The 17,884-nt window shown below is 42.4% G+C and overlaps 1 protein-coding gene across 13 annotated transcripts in view; it reads right to left on the bottom strand.

Annotated features, from left to right (window-relative positions):
• USP45 (ubiquitin specific peptidase 45) overlaps positions 1-14,649 on the bottom strand; it is a 60,439-nt gene extending 45,790 nt beyond the window's left edge. For 3 of the 13 annotated variants that reach the window (XR_008822821.1, XR_008822822.1, XM_056344785.1), the window contains exons 1-7: positions 12,448-14,085; positions 10,868-10,957; positions 8,795-8,852; positions 6,068-6,177; positions 3,775-3,944; positions 2,072-2,175; positions 1,469-1,569 (exon numbers count right to left, since the gene is read on the bottom strand). Coding sequence is in view for 11 of the 13 variants with exons in the window: in XM_056344785.1 (XP_056200760.1) it covers positions 1,469-1,569; positions 2,072-2,175; positions 3,775-3,944; positions 6,068-6,167 (475 nt within the window). In the remaining 2 variants the exon portion in view is untranslated. Of the gene's footprint in view, positions 1-1,468; positions 1,570-2,071; positions 2,176-3,774; positions 3,945-6,067; positions 6,178-8,794; positions 8,853-10,867; positions 10,958-11,470; positions 11,642-12,447; positions 14,087-14,112; positions 14,132-14,516 lie in introns of those variants that run through there. The other 10 variants (XM_056344784.1, XM_056344787.1, XM_056344773.1 and 7 more) reach the window with 8 other exon arrangements.
• Between the last annotated feature and the right edge of the window lie 3,235 nt (positions 14,650-17,884).

Here is a 17,884-nt window from a genome sequence, read left to right as displayed (position 1 = left end):
TGTTTCCAGTTATAGAAAAGAGTTTCCAGTCTTTATCAGGTGAATACTAAAAGGACATATATGCATTTTCAAAACAGAGAATCAAAATGAAACACAAAAACATACACAGCAGCAGTGTATTCTGCCCTGCTCTGCTATAAACATCTGATTTTTAAAAAATCCTGCGCCTAATTTAAGCTTACTTTTCCTGAGTTAGTTTGGAATTTCAGTTGCTTAATTTAAGATATTTCACAGAAAACTTGTAAGTGCTATACTCTGAAAACCAGATATTTTTAAATGTCACAAATTAAGAATCTAAACTATGAAGCACAGAGTCATAGCAAAGTCTTATCCAGCAATACACAAACAGAATGAAATTGTTTCCATTAAATTAACTGAAACAAACACTACAGCATTTTCATCTACAAGCAAGCTGCAACACCCATTTACTACACATAAATGTGAGCTGTGAACAAAAGTGAAATGAATGACATACTGTATTTTCATTACTCTAAGCAAAAAGAAGCAATTTACCAATTTATTACAATTAAATAGTTTAACATACAACTTGTATTTCCGAGCGACCCTTCATTTTTTTCCCCTCAAAAAATATGTAACACCTCTTAAAACCAATTTATGCACATGCAGCTTGAGGAATACCACGTCTAATTCAAGTAAGGCAATGCTTCTCCATACTTACCTCTAAGTAGTTGATTATCTCTGCTAAAAACTGCAACCAATTGTTCTAGAAGTTTACCCTAAACTGTGTTTTGTCAAGAAAATCTGGAATCCAATGCACTCTCTAAGTCACAAGCCAGAAATGCTGCCGAGTGTGTTACAGCAAGGATGAATATCATCAACATTATCACGAGTAGACAGCTGAGGGCCACAGTTACCAAGTTCTATCTACTATTACATACATTGAGAAGATATAGTAGGCTCCTAACATAAGAAAATAACTTAATAATATTTTCTATTAATAGAAATGTGCATACTACCAATTAAAACCCAGTAACATAAATTAACAGAAAGCATTACATCCAACAACAGAGAACTAGAAAATCCACTTAAATCTCACTACTGTGGAAAACAAATTTAAATCAGAAAAATGTAAAGTGTGACACATCCATCTGAGGAAAATTCAATTTACTTATGCTTCTATATAGCTTTTGTGCATTAATTTCTATGGCATCTTATGTAAGGTAACGTCTTCTGTAAAATAAACTTTCTTCATTAAAGACAAAATTTGAAGAAACTGTCCTACAATGCCCAAAATATTTTTAAAATGTAATCATACTATAGAAAAGAAATGACATTATGTTTTGATAGACATTACTTGCCCAAGTAATTGTGCAATTACAAATTGCATTATACTCACACCATACATAATTTTTCAATTTTATGTTTAACATGACTCAAAACCTGAAATGTTTGTTTTTAGACAGTACATTACAGATGTCTCCAGATAAAACTATTTGTGTAAACTTACTTGGTTCAGCCCTGGAACCATGTTTTTGAAGAAAGTCAACTATCTGAGCCAAAACCTTTTTGTTGCAATGTGTTGACAGCTCTTCATCACATTCATAACACCTAAACAAAAGAAGAAATGAACTAGAATTCAGGATATCTGGATGCACCTCCCAGCTCTAACAAACCTCTCAAACAACCTTGTACAAATTACTTAAGCTCTAGGTTTCAATTTTTCATACTAAAAAGAGGAATAAAATTGAATTCTCTCATCTCATATATGCTCTTCGATAAATCAGTCTCAATTCACTGTGATACTTAGAGACTTAAAAAATCTCAGTCTATAGTCCTGCAAATAATCATACAGAAACAAGCAGGAAGGACAAGCTCCAGCCAACTCTCCACAGAGCACAATGGACTCAAACTTCTAGCCTAGTACTGATCTGTGACCCCTGTGAGAGTCCTAAGGACAAAGTAATTTTCTCTCCAAAAAGCCTGCCCTTCCTCTCTATAAAGTATTCATTTTATCTCTCAGAATCGTTCTTTATCATGAGAGGACACTGCTTTAAGATATGAGTAGTCCTTATATACAAGCATACACAAACACCTGCGCACTCATTCTTACCATATGATCCATGTGCTGAGGTTGATAACAATGCAATGGGGTTCTGTGCGTGCTGTCTGGAAGTGTTTCAGAGAATGTTGGCCTTCTGAGTTTTTACTACATCCCTAAAAACAGACACATCAACACAAAGGGGAAAAAAGGGAAGCATGAAAAGAGTGTATTATTAGTAAATAAACTACAAAAGATTCACTTTTCAAAATCAGACATAAAGCTATATTGCCCTAAATACTCATTTAGCATTCTCAAGGATTGAGAGGGTTTAACATTCTTTATAATCCAGTGTGACAAAGATATCAAATAACTTTTTTTTTTAAATGAACAAATTTTCTTTTTACTAATAAAGGAAAATCCATGACAACACAAAACCAAAATCTCATCTTTTCTACTTGGAAAAAATCAGTTAAAAGTATAGAAAATTATTGGTTTAACTTAACAGAAACAATTCCTAGCTTTTGAATAAGTATTGAATAGGTATCAATAGAAAATTATGCCATTCACAGAAGTTAGAATTCTCTAAAAAGATGTGAATGAAATGAATATGTAGAATATTTGGTCCACAAAATATCAAGGAAAGGACAGCACAGGTAACACCCACTGCTCCAGACTTCCAAATGCTTTCCAGACAGCAAACACAAAAGGTACATAAATTGTTTTGTACTAAAAAGCTACTCAGAACACACCATTTATGCACACCAACTTCAAGAGAAAGTATTTGCTATTTTTTCAGTATCTACACAGTGGGACTTAGAAGATTCAGGACTGGCCTCTAAATGAGGCATGAGCTTTGGAGGCTATTAACAGCAAAAACATGAAAAAGCACACAGAGTTAACTTGTTTTAAAAGCCCTCCTTATCTATAAATTTTCAGAGACAAGACATGAGAGTCCTCCTCAGATCTATTTAACTATCTTCTGAAGCCTGCAAATAGCATGTTTTTTTCCAAAATTAAATCTGTTCAGATAACACTTGTAGGAGTTTGCTTCTGTCCTTACTACACTAAAACCTACTGAAAGTCTAACAAAATTGTGAAATGCTTTGTTTAGGCAACTACTAGCTGAATAAAGTGTAACACTGCCTGTAACTTGATTTCTTCTGTATCAGGCTTTACTTCACTCACAGGGTAGAAACCTGTGCAAGCCCTTGGGGTCAGGACCTGTGTCATCTTAAACTCTGAGGCCACAATTTGACATCACAACTGATCCAATCTAATGGCTAGCTGCCACAAAAAGCAGCACTCTCACTCCAGCCCAGTCCTTTCTCCCTGGTTTCAATCAAATCTAGCAATTGAGCGTCCACAGTACAAGTTGATTCTGCAATATACTTATTTGTTTTTTCATTAATTTGCATTTGCAGAATCCTCTGCCAGATGAGCCAGGTGAATGGATGCATTTGCAACCACACAGTTCCTGAAGCCAATTCTCTGTAAGTGGTAAGAGCATGCCGATGAACAGAGAAAAGGCAGGACCTTCACTTGCTACTTGCGATGCCAAACCACACCATCACACATAAAACTAACCAAAAACGAGATGTAAAGCCACATCCCACTCCACTGAAGAAGCTGAAGCATAAACTCTCACAACTAAGCACTCTGTCACACTGTTCACTGAAGGTAATGGGATACCAAACAGAGAAGGATACACACCAGTGATATCTTTTAGAAAATCAGGGCTGATCCACCTCTGTAAATGTACAGTATATGCTCACCTGAGAGCCACATTTGAGACACAGCCATATGTCTGAAGGTGCCACGGGCTCACCATCACTCATCCGCCTCTCCTTCAGACATTCTGCGCATATTGACCAGACACTCTGAGCTACCGCTCTCTTCACATGGTGCACATCCACTGCTTGGCTCACATGCTGGCAGGTTAAGCCTAGAGAAAACAACACATACTCACTTTCATACATTAAAAATAATACCCATGAAAGGGAGCACCTGTACACTAAAAGCAGAGTCTTCAATGAATTCAGCAATAGGAAAAAATAGCAAAGAACTAAAATACAAAAAATCAGCTAGCTGCTCCCTATATACTGAATTTTACGAAGGATCTATTTCAGTCTTTCTATAATGAAAATCCTTTTCAAGTCAATAAACACTACTTCTTAAAAACAGATAAACTACTTTGTACAAAAGTACAAAGATTACTTTTTTACAAAATTAATTTCCTTGGTTTTTTGGTTTGTTTTTTTTGTCACAGTAAAATACTACGTAAGTCTATTTTTGCCTATAACGTTACAGGCAGCTGACCTCCTTTTCAATCCATAAAGATTTTCAAATACCCATGCACCCCTACTACAACTGCCCATTCTGAACACGAATATCAATGAGCTTTCTTCTTTGTCGTATTTTTCACATAAATTCCACTATAATAGCACAGAATAACCTATGTTTGAAGGAACCTCTGAAGGCAATCTTGTCCAAATCCTCATTCAAAACTGGGCCAAATATAAATTTAGTTCTGGTTGCTGATGGGATGGCTTTGTTCAGCTGAGTATTGAATATCTCCAAGGACAGAGGTTTCACCAACTCACTAGAAAATCAGCTTTCTGTCTGACCATGCTCAGGGTGAAAATAAAGTAAATTTCCTCACACCTAGCCAAATTTTCCTTGCCCTAACTTTTGTCTGTTGCCTTTAGTCCTTTCATTGTGGACCTCCTGGAAGAGTCTGGCTCTGCCTTCTCTATAACCACCTATCGGGCAGTCAAAGAAGGAAACCATACTCTCACTCCTTTGGCTAAAGAAAATCCATTCCCTTCAGCCCCTCTTCATGCATCATGTTCTCAATCTCCTTAACAACATGGAGGTGGTGACCTGCTGTTGGACTCACTCCGACAAGTCAATGTCTTTCTTGCAACAGGGAGCCCACAACTGAACACAGTACTCCAGATGAAGCCTCACAAGTGCTGAAAAGACGGAAAGAATCACGTACCTCACCCTGTGCACTAGTTAATGCAGTCCAGCATACAGTAGGCACAAGCCACACTTTTATTCAGCATGTGCACTAGGACCACCAGGACCTTTTCTGCAAAGCTGCTTTCAAGCCATTGATTCCCACCCTGTAATTGCACACAGTTATTTTGGCCCAGATGCCAAACTCTCCACTTGCCATTACTGAACTCTTGAGAAGCTCCTGCCAGCTCACTCCTCCAGCCCATCTAGGTCACTCTGAATAGCAGACCTAGCCTCCAGCGTATCAGTTGCTCTCCTCCATTTGTTGTCATGAAGATGACAGAGTGTAGTCTCACAATGACATCACCTAGCTCACTCAGTATCTTCAGATGCATCCCATCTGGTCCTATGGACTTGTGCACATGCTACTTGCTTATCAGCTCTCAGTCTTCTACTCTGGACAATGCTTAAATCCCCCAGTCTGCCATTAGGCTCAGGGACCAGGGAGGACCGAGTGCAGGGCTTACATGTGGAAGCAGAGGCAAAGGATTGAGTCCTCAGCCTTTTCCCCTGTCCTGTGTCCCCAGGTCCCCTGCCACCTCAAGCAGCAGGTCTGCACTTAGCTTAGCCTTCATTTTACTGTCACAATATCCATACAAGCCCATCTTACTCTTCACACCCCTCATCAGATTCAGTTCTAACTGAGGCTGGCTTACTTTATCCCATCCTTGCACACTCAGGGGCCCTGCAAGAGCAGCCCAAACCTGCACCCACCCTCTGCCATTTCGTTTTGCCTCTGAGCTCAGCTGGAAGCTTCCCACTCAGCCAAGCAGCCTCCTGCTACATGTCTGACCTTCCACACACAGGCAAGGACCATTCTCCTGCTCTGAAGAGGTTGTCATCGAAGATCAACCAACTGCCCAGCCCTTCAGGGCAGTCACATAGTGTAACAACCAATCATGTCATAAACACTTGACTGGGGATATTTCTGTTACAAATTCAAACAAGGAAAGTATTTCATGGTACCACTGATTTGTGGTTTTCATCAGTCATCAAGGAAGTCGTTAGCCCTCAACCTCAGGGCTAGACATCGCCTAAAGTATTTACCTGAAATATCGTCTGAAGAGTCCTCATCCTGTGGCCTGTTAGGCCTTTTGCTTCGCTTTGGTTTCTCGGGGTTGGCTCTTGATGGATCTTTCACCCGCATCTGTTACTCACTAGGAAAGAGAAACAGGTTGCTTTATTGTCTAAATGCTTCATCAAATGTAGTCAGTTTGAACTCTTAAAAGCACAAGATCAAATCACACATTCAAATCTCACCAACACAGTTTTAGGCTTTGACTAATGTCAGTTCCTGTGTAACAAGGAACATGAATGTGTCAGGCATAAACTCTTAGGAATGCTGCAACATCAATTAGTTACAATTCATAATATGTAGTATACCTGTAGCTACAGGGGACACACACTCCCACGTAGGGGTGTTAAATATTTGAGATATTGAGATTTTCTTTGTAACATACTCCAGAGCTCCAGCCATACCTTACCAGAAAAACTTCATCAAAATAAAAGCTTTTCCTCCTTAACATATCTCCCTTATGAAAGGTTTTAGTCACCACTTACCCTTGCACATTCCCCAAAAGCTTTTGAGCAATTTCCAAACACTTCAATAAAATAAGTCTTCCAAATCTCATGATCTCATGAAAGTGCCCTCTCTTATGAGTGAGAACAGACTGGCATGCAAGCTGACCCTTCTATTAAACATCAGAGAATCCATACGGATGAAGTTTCTCATAGGAAATTTGGGTCACTAATCAAGGAGTCCTATGAGGAACAGAATCAAAGGATAAATATTTGCCACTAAACTTTAAAAAAAAAAATCCTCAGAGATTTCATCCAAATGCAAATTCACTGAAGGAGTATAGCTGTGCATCACACAAAGAGCTTTTGAGGTTTAGTTTACAGGTTGTCTTTTAACAATGTGCTTGATTAAAAAGAAAATGTTTTCACATACGAAGCACGTGAATGTAAGATAGTCAAATATTCATACATTGCAACCCTGTGAGCTACTCTGTTCAGGAAAAAAAATAACATCTTGTTGTGTACCACAAACAGCTTAATAATGTTGCCTGAGCTACCAGTACCAGATGTTTTCAACTGTGAATCCACATTTATGTATAGGAAACCTCTAAAATGTCCAACATTTCAGAACAGCAAAAGATACATTCTTGCTGCAGATCGAAGAGATAAGTTTGCCAAAGTTTAGACTGTTTGTCTAAGTTTTTAAATCCTCTCTGCATATGCATTTAGACCTTTGTGTTACTGAAGCTCTGAGAGACATGGAAATTGACCTCTATATTGAACTCTGTATTTCCTCTCCTTTCTTATCCATTAAGCTGATCAGCAGAACAGTCGTCAATATCAATACTGGAGCACCACCATCACTGGTATCTGAACAGCCTTCACTGAAGTGAAGCAGGTAATCCATACCTCCGAACTCCAGTTCCAGGTTCCTACATATCTGGACAGACATCTCTACATCTGCCACACACTGTTAGTGCTGGAGGTTTTCTGCATGAACGTATCAATTACAGATTTACTTTGGACAAGTCAAATTTCTATATAGTATGAAAGAAACCTTTACTCTGCTTCATTGCATCAATGGCTTCATTGCATCAATGGCTTCATATCTCCTCAACCTTTCAAAATGCACTTCCATTTTTTTCAGAATGGTACATTTACATAGCAATCAGGTTACACTATATTAAATAACATTATGTTCTTAAGTCACAGATTTCAAAATTTCCTGCACTTAAGAGTATAAAGCTTCAAATGTTCAGACATGTAAGTGAATGCCACTGAATTCAGCTTTGCTGATTTTGTAGGTTCAAAGTCATGTTCATACAGTAAGATCTGAATATTCCAGCTCTTGACTATTTATATTCAACAAATGTTAGCACGCCTTGACATCAACATCCCTGCATTATGGCATCCCTAGAACATGACAAGGTGCTTCAGACCCAAACAACTTCAACTGTGCATTTCTGCCTTGGCACCTTATCATATATACCCAAGCTTCATGTGAAACTACCTATCACTGCTTGCCACAGTGCCGCTTAACTGAGCACAAGATTCATCAAGACATTCATCAAATAGTAAGGCTGATACATCTTCTGTAGAAAACCCATGATTTTTAACTAAATTATGTAAAGAGTCAATAGCAAAGACAGCAAAAACATCCTCCCTAAAGGAACGTAGTTGTGTTTAGGTTATTCAACATTGACATAAACAATCTACGAGTTCATTTCAGCACAAGAATTTTTATCTCTTTGGACAGATTATGTAAGACTGTCCAAACCACAGATTTCACCCCAATGAAAGTCACGTTTGTATCAGTACATTTTAAGATCTTGGGTAACTTCATGGAAGAACAATTATGGGCCTGACCAGCTGAAATACAAGGAAGTCTTTACCACCTGTGAAATCCTGTGGCCCACAGGCCAGGTGATACAATCCAGATCGGGGCACACACAGCCCACCACTGAATCCACTCTCTCAGGTCCTTCAGGACACGTGGAAAAGACAGTGTCATCTGATACCCGCAACAACTGAAAAATGGTGTTTCTAGCCCAACATAACTGACATGGCATTTGAAATGAAGACTGGGATGAGAAGCAGGCATTCACACTGCAGGTTTGGGAACCCACCAAGCAACACAGAGACTTTTGAGTCTTATTTCAGTAAGAGCAGCCAAAACAAAAGGTAACATGGACCATTAGACTGATCAGTTCTCATGAACACACACAGACAGGCATCCATCAGACAATGTTTACTGACCTGTGAGCTCTTGGAAAAGCCTCAGCGTATCAAGGACCTAACCAGACAGGGTTTGTGCCTGATTTTGAAAAGCATGGAAGTGGGATCAAAGAGTAAGAGCAATGAGCTACTCTGTATGCATCTACAATGCAAGCAGCACAGTATATATGCAGTACTATCTGCATTTTTCCCATATATTCAGACACAGAAAACACTACAAATAAAAGATCTCATATAACAGTTTAAAACATGATCAACATTTCAAATCGAAACATTTATGCCAGGAATTGGATCATTATATTTAATTGAGATAAACAAGGAAGAAATCTAAGGTGTTTCAGAAATTACTTCTCAGAAATATTTCAGTTTATGGGAAATAAAAGATTGAGATTTTACTGGAACGAAAACCCTGAAGAAACACAGACCCAAGAAAGAATGAAATACAGCTAAGAAAAAAGCAAGAGAGAAAATCAATAGGAACCTTCCTGTTGACCATAGGGCACAAGCCATTCAGAACAAGCAGGCAGAGGAGAAACAAACTATTTGCACAAAATGAACTCAATACACTTGAGATTAAAAACCATGGCAATATTCCCATGGTTTGCCTCTTTCCAACCCATTCTCCTAATTTTTGAATGTGTTCAGTGAGTAATTTGTCACTACAGCCATCAACTGCAGAGTGACGCTCTCTCTTTCCCTATGCAGAAAGCAGTCTCCATGAATCCTTGCTTTGAAGTTTCTTTTTGTGATGGAAAACCAAATTAAATGGGAAATTTTTCATTTTGTAGACACAAAATCAAGTCACAGTGCAAATACTTGACTAATGAATCTGACAAAAAAAACCTGATTTTTGTGGTAGAAAAAGCTGAGTTCAGTAGGTATGTTAGCTCCACCCTGATCTCCATTTGGCACACAGTAAAAATCTTCAAGTAGAAATTACACAGTTTCATAGGGAAAAAAATAAAAATATAAGGAGCTAAATCTCTTCTTTTTAAACAATCATTTCATACAAAAATAAGAACTAGTCCTTGCAAAACATGTTCAGATTCTCTGACCTCAGCATACAAGAGTTTGAAGTGTAATCATCATCACTTGTTATTCTATTTACTTTTTCGCTTCTTAAGACTCCTAATGCCAGTTTACCTACAAAAAGCTGATTAAGATCAAAAGCTCCTCATAACTGCTCACTTCAATCTTTCTAGAAAGAACAAATCACTTCAAAAGCAGCAGAATGATCTGCCTACCTAATTTTAAAAGCTTCAAATTTGACAAAATGCCAGAAATCAACACACTAAATTTTTTAAGTTAAATCTAAGTTATGCCTAGACTATTTTAAATGTAAGGTATACCTGAAACAGTCTATATTTAACAGCATTAATATTTCTATATTTAGAAATGCACCCTCTTCATAAAGTATATATTTAGAAACTAAAAATAGATGGGTGTAGCTCCCAAAATACATAATTGGTATTTTTAAAAAATTTCTATTTTACTGGAACTCCATAGAGCTAGGACCAATAAAAGATACAAGGCTAGTGTGAACTAGAATTCACTTTTCTTTGGGGGGGGGAACGCATCACACAAAAAAAACCCAAAGAGGTCATTCCTCTTCACAGCATTTTTATGCAAGAGAGGTGGAGAAGCAAGCTATATCTTCACTGTCTGGACTCCCCAAAACCTATCCCCATCTTATCATCTTGCACTCCTTCCTTAGAGGCTCAGTCCTTCCTCCTACAATGTGTGCAGCTCACTTGCTAAATTTTGAAATGTGCCACCTTAGTGAGTTTTCTCATGATGCCTTCGCTACAATGCTTATTAGAAACCCAAACCAGATCATCAGTACATTAGAGAAATAACCTGCTGTGCTACTACCACATCACTGTATCCATCTGTCAAGACCCACTTTTGCCCTTCTCTTGTAACTAGGGTGCCAGCTCTTTCAGGCAAATGCCACGTATTTTTTCTTATCTGTGTAATACTTATCACAACATTTTTCCTGATTCTTGATTAACTAGGAGGATTACAGTTGCTTTGCTAGAATGCAAACAAGAAAAAATTGGTGTAATAACCACCAGCTCATGTAAGCATCCTTACCTCATGAAATATAGTCAAGTGAATCTACAGGTAGTCTCCAGGCACTATTTTGGATACGGGTAAGACTCTCCCAGTAGGACCTCCCATTAACTGTGAAAATAATATTGTTAATTACTTATCAGTGAGAACCTGAATTCAAAGAAGCTGGGGCAAATACATTAACCTCAGTCCCTCAATTCATCTGAAGTACTCTAAATTCCAGCTGTCTCACCATTTGTAGTCCTATGTTCAAGTTAAAATGATACCATTTTATGTTGCTAATGCAAAAAAAACCCTGCATCACACTGAAAAGTCACAGCATGCACTAAATACAGTGAAAAATTATCACTTTCAACTAATTTAACAGAACTGTCCAGCTGTCAACAGCAGCCTAGCACCAAAGCAAGGGGCTGAGGAACAGCACTGATGTGCAGATTAAATGCAAAGGCCAAGATGCTCCATTAGCACATCCATGAAGGGTCTTTATGAGCTTCCATGAAACTGTAAGAGTACAGAAAGAAGAGTCTTGCACAGGTCAGTAATGCCAGATCCTCTGCAGAATTGCTACATGTTTTGATATAAGCTACAACTTAATATATTTTGGATGTCTGTTCCGAGCGTTACCTGTGGCATTTTGGCTGGCTCGCCGCTAGATCAAATGTCACCCAATCAGAGCAAGAACTGCATCCATCACAGTGTAGCAACCGGGCAGTGTCACCCATCAGAGGGCCAGGAGGCTCAGCACTCTTGACAGCCACCGAAACCTTTGCGGCAAACAAGCCCATGCTGCCTGCTAGAGCAGTAAAAGGACCAGAACTGCTGACTGGTAGTGGCAGCAACACTTCTTCCTCTGGAAAATGTCATCTGAAATTCTGAAAGTGTCATCTCCAAGATTTCCTAGCCCAAAGGCACATCACACATCCTACACCGTCACTGGAGCTCAAACGCCAATCTTGACATTATATTACAGTCCTAAAAGGGTGAGACACTGATGTACTTTCTGCGCAAAGATGAGACGGAGCCCTCAGACCACTAGATACAACTTTTCAAGTGACAGTAAAAATCCCATAGCATTTCTCACTTTAATTAATACTTCCATCCAGCCACCCATGCTAAATATGGCCTGTCAGCATTCATGTTTTCAGATTTCCTACTGAAACCCATTTGCCACAGAAAAATTACTTCTAAGGATGAACAGAAACCAGATGTGTCCAGAAACAAGAATGAAAAGACCCTGTAACTGGGCTCATGACTAAAGTAAATTAAAGGACTGAGTGGGTAAAAGGAACAGCATTTTGATGACATATTTTTGCTAATATCTTACAGCAAAGGTCTTACGGAAAATTATCAGGGATACCCATCAATACCCAACCTCATACAGCAAACAACTTTTGCTTATGTTCTCTATTCCACCTTAAATATAATTAAAAATAATATGAATAGACCAAGAGGGAAAAATTAACATGGATTTTCTTACAAATCCATGCTTCAAAAAGCCAAACACATAAGCACCATAAAAAGAGCTGTGGCTTGTAACTAATGATGTTGGCCCACAAGTGAAAACGCAGTCAGATGGCAGAGCTGACAGACTATGCACTCACATGATATGAACACCAATACAACAGTGCCATCGCCACAGAAAATCTGAGGGTGTAACAACTGGAACAGCTGGAGAGTAACCAGTGAACTCACAGTATCTTGGCAGGATAACCATGTGGACAAAAACTTGGAAAAAAGTGGTCCAGTTGTCGTAAGACCACATAAAGGGCAACATGAGCAAAGGATGAACTTCAGAGAAATACTGATTGTGTCAAATCTAAAAAAAAAAAAAGGAACTGTGGTTGCAGCACAGCATGTGAGACAGCAGGCCCACACAAGATAATACGTTACGCTAAGACTCACCTTGCATCCCTGCCTAAAGGGCCAAGTTGGTACAGATGAAGGAAGGCAACGGCTGCACTTAACATCCCATCTCCTCTGGAAGGGTGTTGTGGGAGTCAGCTAATTAATGGGGCAGAACAAATGAAACCATCAAGGGCTACAGAAGACTAGTCTGAGCTCTCTGAAAGTCAAAGTCTTGCCACCCAGAACAAAACATTTCATTCCATTTTCTTCCTCCATACAAACTGCCCCAGTTTGCTTTGGTGATACATCTAAAGTGGAACAACTTGTCCTTGATCTACGATTGATGCTTACAGCAGAACCCATGAGACACTAGCTGCATTTCTGTGAACGTCGCAGAAACAAAACTACAGAGCACCAGTTCTTCAATATTTCATGAAGAAAGCTGACAAAATATTTACAACCGTAGCAAACTGCAGAGCGATTTCACAAAGGCATACTCTGCTACCAATCTGGCACATGTTCGTTCCACTACTATGCTTCCATTTGAAAAGCTAGAAAATGAGAGTGGAAAGAATCCTTTAAACACAACCTTGCTATATATGCTAGTATGAGAGGATTATTTAATGGAATTGGGAAATACTTGTAGCTAAAGATGACCAACAAGAATACAGTGCGCCACCTGGAGTTATTGCCATCTGCTTCTATGTTCTTGATGTCTTACTTTACTCTTCGGTATCTGTGTTCAATTTGCTGTCTTGCGCATTCTGTTTAACTGCACAAGTAGCAACATACCTATAGCAAGAGCTGGATGAAGTCCTAAAGCAAAATACCATCAACAGCAAAAGGTGGAACGACAATCCAGGAATCAGAGAATCAAAACATTAACTCAAATACAATATGCAGAGTTGCAGACAGGGGTCTAAGATACCACCTCTCTGATTAATCAAGAGGACTGTCACCAGGCTGTCGTCTAACCACCAGGAACATACCAGTCTGCATTCACAGAAAACAAAAGTTCAGGTAGCAGAGTGCCAGCGCTGCAGCCACACGAACCGCCTGCTGCAACACTTGGCACGGGGAGCCCACAGCCTGCCTTCACGCGGCCACGCAGCAGTGGCAGCAGGCCGGCAGTGGCATCACCAGGCCAGCATATGCCACGCTGTCAGAGCGGGGCAAAAATAACCACGCCAGCCTCATGACACAGAGCAGCAAGACCGTTTCATAACAGCGTTCACCTGCTAACTTGCCTAATGCAAAGTGATCAGAGCTTATGTTTAAACCCCACCAAAGGCGACGCTACCGACCCTCTCTGACTTAATAGACAGAGAAACTGCGGGTCACGGCGAGAGCCCGGTGCTGCTGCCCTCGTGTTACGGTAGGGCCAACCTATTTTAGACCGAAAGCGGCCGGCCGGCACCTACCCACTCCGCGTCCCCGCGGGCTGCGCTCGGCCACCGGTGCGGAACGTCGCGGGAGGAGCGCCGGGAAGCGGCGGGGGCGGCCCTCCCGGCCCGGGGACACGGCGAGGCAGAAACACCCCACCCCCCCCCGCCGGGCACAAGTGTCGCGCCCCCTCCCCGCGCCCCGCCCGGCTGCACCTGCGCTGCGCTCCCCGGGACGCGGCTCCACAGGCCGCGGGCCCGGCCCCCGTCATGGCGGGGCAGATCGGCCCGGCCCGGCCCGGCACGCCGGCCTCGGCCGCGCGCGTCAGCGCCGAGGCTCCACGGCCCCCCGGGCTCCGCAGGGGGAGCCCGCCGCGGACACGGCGCCCCGCGGCCTGTGCCGGCGGCCTCCCCCCTCCCCGCCCCGAGCGCCCCGCACTCACGGCGCGACCGGCGGCAGGCAGGCGAGCGCGGCGGCAGGAAGCGGCAGAGGAAGCTGGGCCTTAGCCAGTCCCGCTCCGCTCCGCTCCGCCCGGCGCGGCCCGCCCCCGGCCCCGCCGCGCCGCTCCCCGCCCCAGCCTCAGCCTCAGCCCGGACGGCTCCCCGCAGGCCCCGGGCGGGCGGGCGGGCTGTCCCCGGCGCCGTAGGAGCTGGCAAGGGGGGGGCGGCCGGGGGCAGGTAGCGTGGAGGGCGGGTGGCACCGGGGGGTGGTGCCGGGTCGGGGATGAAATGCGTCTTCCCGGTAGGAAGGGCGGCGGGGCGGGAGCTTGCCGTGGCCCGCCGAGGGGCGACAGGTGGCGGCGGGTCCGCCTGCGGGGCGCCCTGGGGACTCAGTGCAGAGAAGGGCAGGGGGTGCGGAGGGAGGGGGACGTGACGGGGTCACCTCCGCATCAGAGTTTGGCTGAAAGACCTGGGGACACCGCAGTAGGTTTGTGGGCGAGGGGAGCAGGCCAGCAGGCTCGCCTGTGCGCAGGGGTGCGGATGGTCGTACCTAGAGGCTGTGCACAGGGGTCTGGGCCCTGCCTGGGGTTTCAGGGCAGCCACTGGGGAGTGACTGGAGGGAGGTCAGAGCCAAAGGTGCTTGTCCCAGCCGAGGGACTGGCAGAGTAGAGGGGGTCCAGTGTGAAAGGGATGAGGAGCTAGTGGAAACTGGGATGGAGATTAAACTCAACATGTGGCTAAACAGCAAGGGAGGCTTTATTTGGACAGAAGGCAAATCTGAATTAAGGATTGAGAGATGGTTTTATTGGAATAAGCTTATCCAGTGGTAAACCATAGAGCAAAAAGGAGATGTTTGCTGTGTTGCCCCTCAAAAACCAAGGATGGAGAACCTGTAGTGGATCTGCTGACAAGCAGACTGAAAGAATGGTTAGAGAAGCACGTAGAAGTCATTGGACCAAGCAAAGGCAAGATGTCAGGAAGGGTATTGTTGAAAGAGGTTGTCAGATTAAGCAGGATTTGATTTAGGTAGGAAGAATTCTTTAGGCACTTCAGTGACAGTGGTGACAACCGAGCACAAAGATCGGCAGGCAGGCTGCAGACTATGTAACAGAGGAGCCCAGACACGGGTTGTGAACACCATGTTTGTGGGGTCTGTATGTGAAGGGGTGAAAGAGTATGGGACAGCAACCTGAAACAAACTGGATCAAGAGGTGGGTCCTTCCTTCTCTGCACAGGAGAGATTAGAGAATTATTGCACGGCAGGAGTAGTAACTAAAAGGTTAAAGAGAAGGAGGGAAAAGTGAACATGAAGGGAAATATGCTAATTTAGCACAGGAGAGGAGACTAGAAATATGTGGAAAAGGTAGAACATCAGGGCACTGGCAGAAGGGGAAGGCAAGCAAGGGAGGTAGAAAAGATGTGACAAAATTTTTCCCAAAGGAAATGGTTTGACTTCTGTGCAGAGAATAAGGACAGCAGGCTTTATGCATAGTTTCCCATCATGTTGAGAAAAATGGGATATAAATTAGAGTTGCATGTTAGGAAAACAGATATGTCACAGGAATCAGCCAGGTCCCCAGTTTTCCTCCAGAAGCACTCAACAAGGCAAAAGCAGAGCCAAAGAAAGCCAAAGCTGAGATAGAATCATGTTTGGGGTTTGGTAATTAGAGACAATGAAGGGTCAATGGCAGAGAAGAAAGAAACACAAAGAGCATCAGCAATCAGAGGCATGAAAGGAAGAAAAGAGAAAGCAGAGAGGGACAGCCAAAAACAAGTCGTAGAGCATGATTAAAAGTACTGTGGGAAGGCTGAAAAGTTGGGAGGGGAGGCAGATGATAGAAAAAGAAGATGTGGTAACAAAAATATCAGAAAGGCAGTAAGACCTGATGAAAAACTAGGTCTGAGAACCATTTCTTCAATCAACAAAGGCTTCAGTGAAATGTGAGATGAGGATAAAGAATGTGTAAGGGTAATGCAGCGGGTTAATCGTGCCACTGGCGATGAGCGAGGGAGGCTGTGCAGAAATGGAGAGAGAGTCCCAAGAGGTGAAATTAAGAAAGCTGCTGAGGAAAGGTTGAGTGACTGCTAGATGACAGGCCATGAAGGCAAGAGAATTGAAACGTGCTGCTTTCCCCCCTTTCACCGATTGGGGGAGTTTGCCTAACTTGATCTCCTCTGACTTCAAACTCTGCCTTTCACAAGATAGCTAGTAGGTCATTCCTATTTCCGCAAGCAAGCTAGTGTGTTCTCCCTTTGTGTGTGTGTATGTATGATCCAGGCACAAATTAAAGCCGTAAAATAACTTATAAAAATGCAACATCATGTGAATATGCATTTTATGCAAGTGTCCTGACACTCCACATCACACACTTTATAGTGATATATGCAATAAATGGAGACTGTGGTTGTTATTTTACTACAGATAAAATACCTAGTAAAGAGAATTTCTAGAAGTCTATTCTACCCAAACCTTGTTGAAAATGCAATCACATAAAACTTTTGACTCATATATAGATTTACTGCTTCAAAGAGAATTTGCAAATGCCTGTCAAGGGGGCCATATGGAGAGGCTGGCAGAAGGGCAGCTAGTGAACCAGTTATATGTGCCAAGTTCAATTTGTCACACTTTACAGTACCAAGAAATATTTTGTTCTCGTTTTGAGAAGGAAAACCTTCATTAGTAAAGATTCAACAACATACTCATCAAAATGCATCTTTTATGAAGAGAAAAGATCCAGCATGTCTGCCTTTAAAGACTGGAACTGCTGCAAGGCAATGTATCTACAAAGGTATATAGTAAATACAGAATGATTTAAAATGCATTGAGCCCTCATTTCTCCACTTGAAACATGGCTGTCAGTCCCTGGTGCTGGAAGACTGGTGGCTTTCAAAACCAAAGCATACCCAAACTGGGGATGCTGGTACTGCCCTTGGACCACAGCTCCTGTGGCTGTAAGAGAGCAATGAATGGCAAGGGTGAAAACGATGCAGGCCAGTGCTAAAATCACCTTTTCTCCTTAGGTGTAACACTGAAGGTTGGGGTTTTTTTAGTTGCGTTGCATGGATATGGTATCAAAATTAGTTATCCCTGATCAAACCTCCCAGCAGTTGGTACTTCAAGGCTTCTTAACAGTTTGGCTGAGTTGTGAAAATGACCGTGCCAGGGCAGCGGCAGTTGCTGGCTGTACTGACACCCGCACTGGGGGCTGCCTCATGAAGCGGCTCGCCCGCGGCTGGTGGGCCCGGGCCGCTTGGCTCCATGCGGCTCTGGCCAAAGCCAGGCCTGCCCTGAGCCCAGGGGCTCACTGGCGGTGCCCGGCCTTAAGCTCTTCGGCTGTGTCATCAACATCGAGTCATAAATTGTCAGAAA

Source organism: Falco biarmicus, chromosome 6 (assembly GCF_023638135.1).
Source record: "Falco biarmicus isolate bFalBia1 chromosome 6, bFalBia1.pri, whole genome shotgun sequence".
Classification (NCBI taxonomy): domain Eukaryota; kingdom Metazoa; phylum Chordata; class Aves; order Falconiformes; family Falconidae; genus Falco; species Falco biarmicus.
This window is presented reverse-complemented; position numbering and strand designations above follow the sequence as displayed.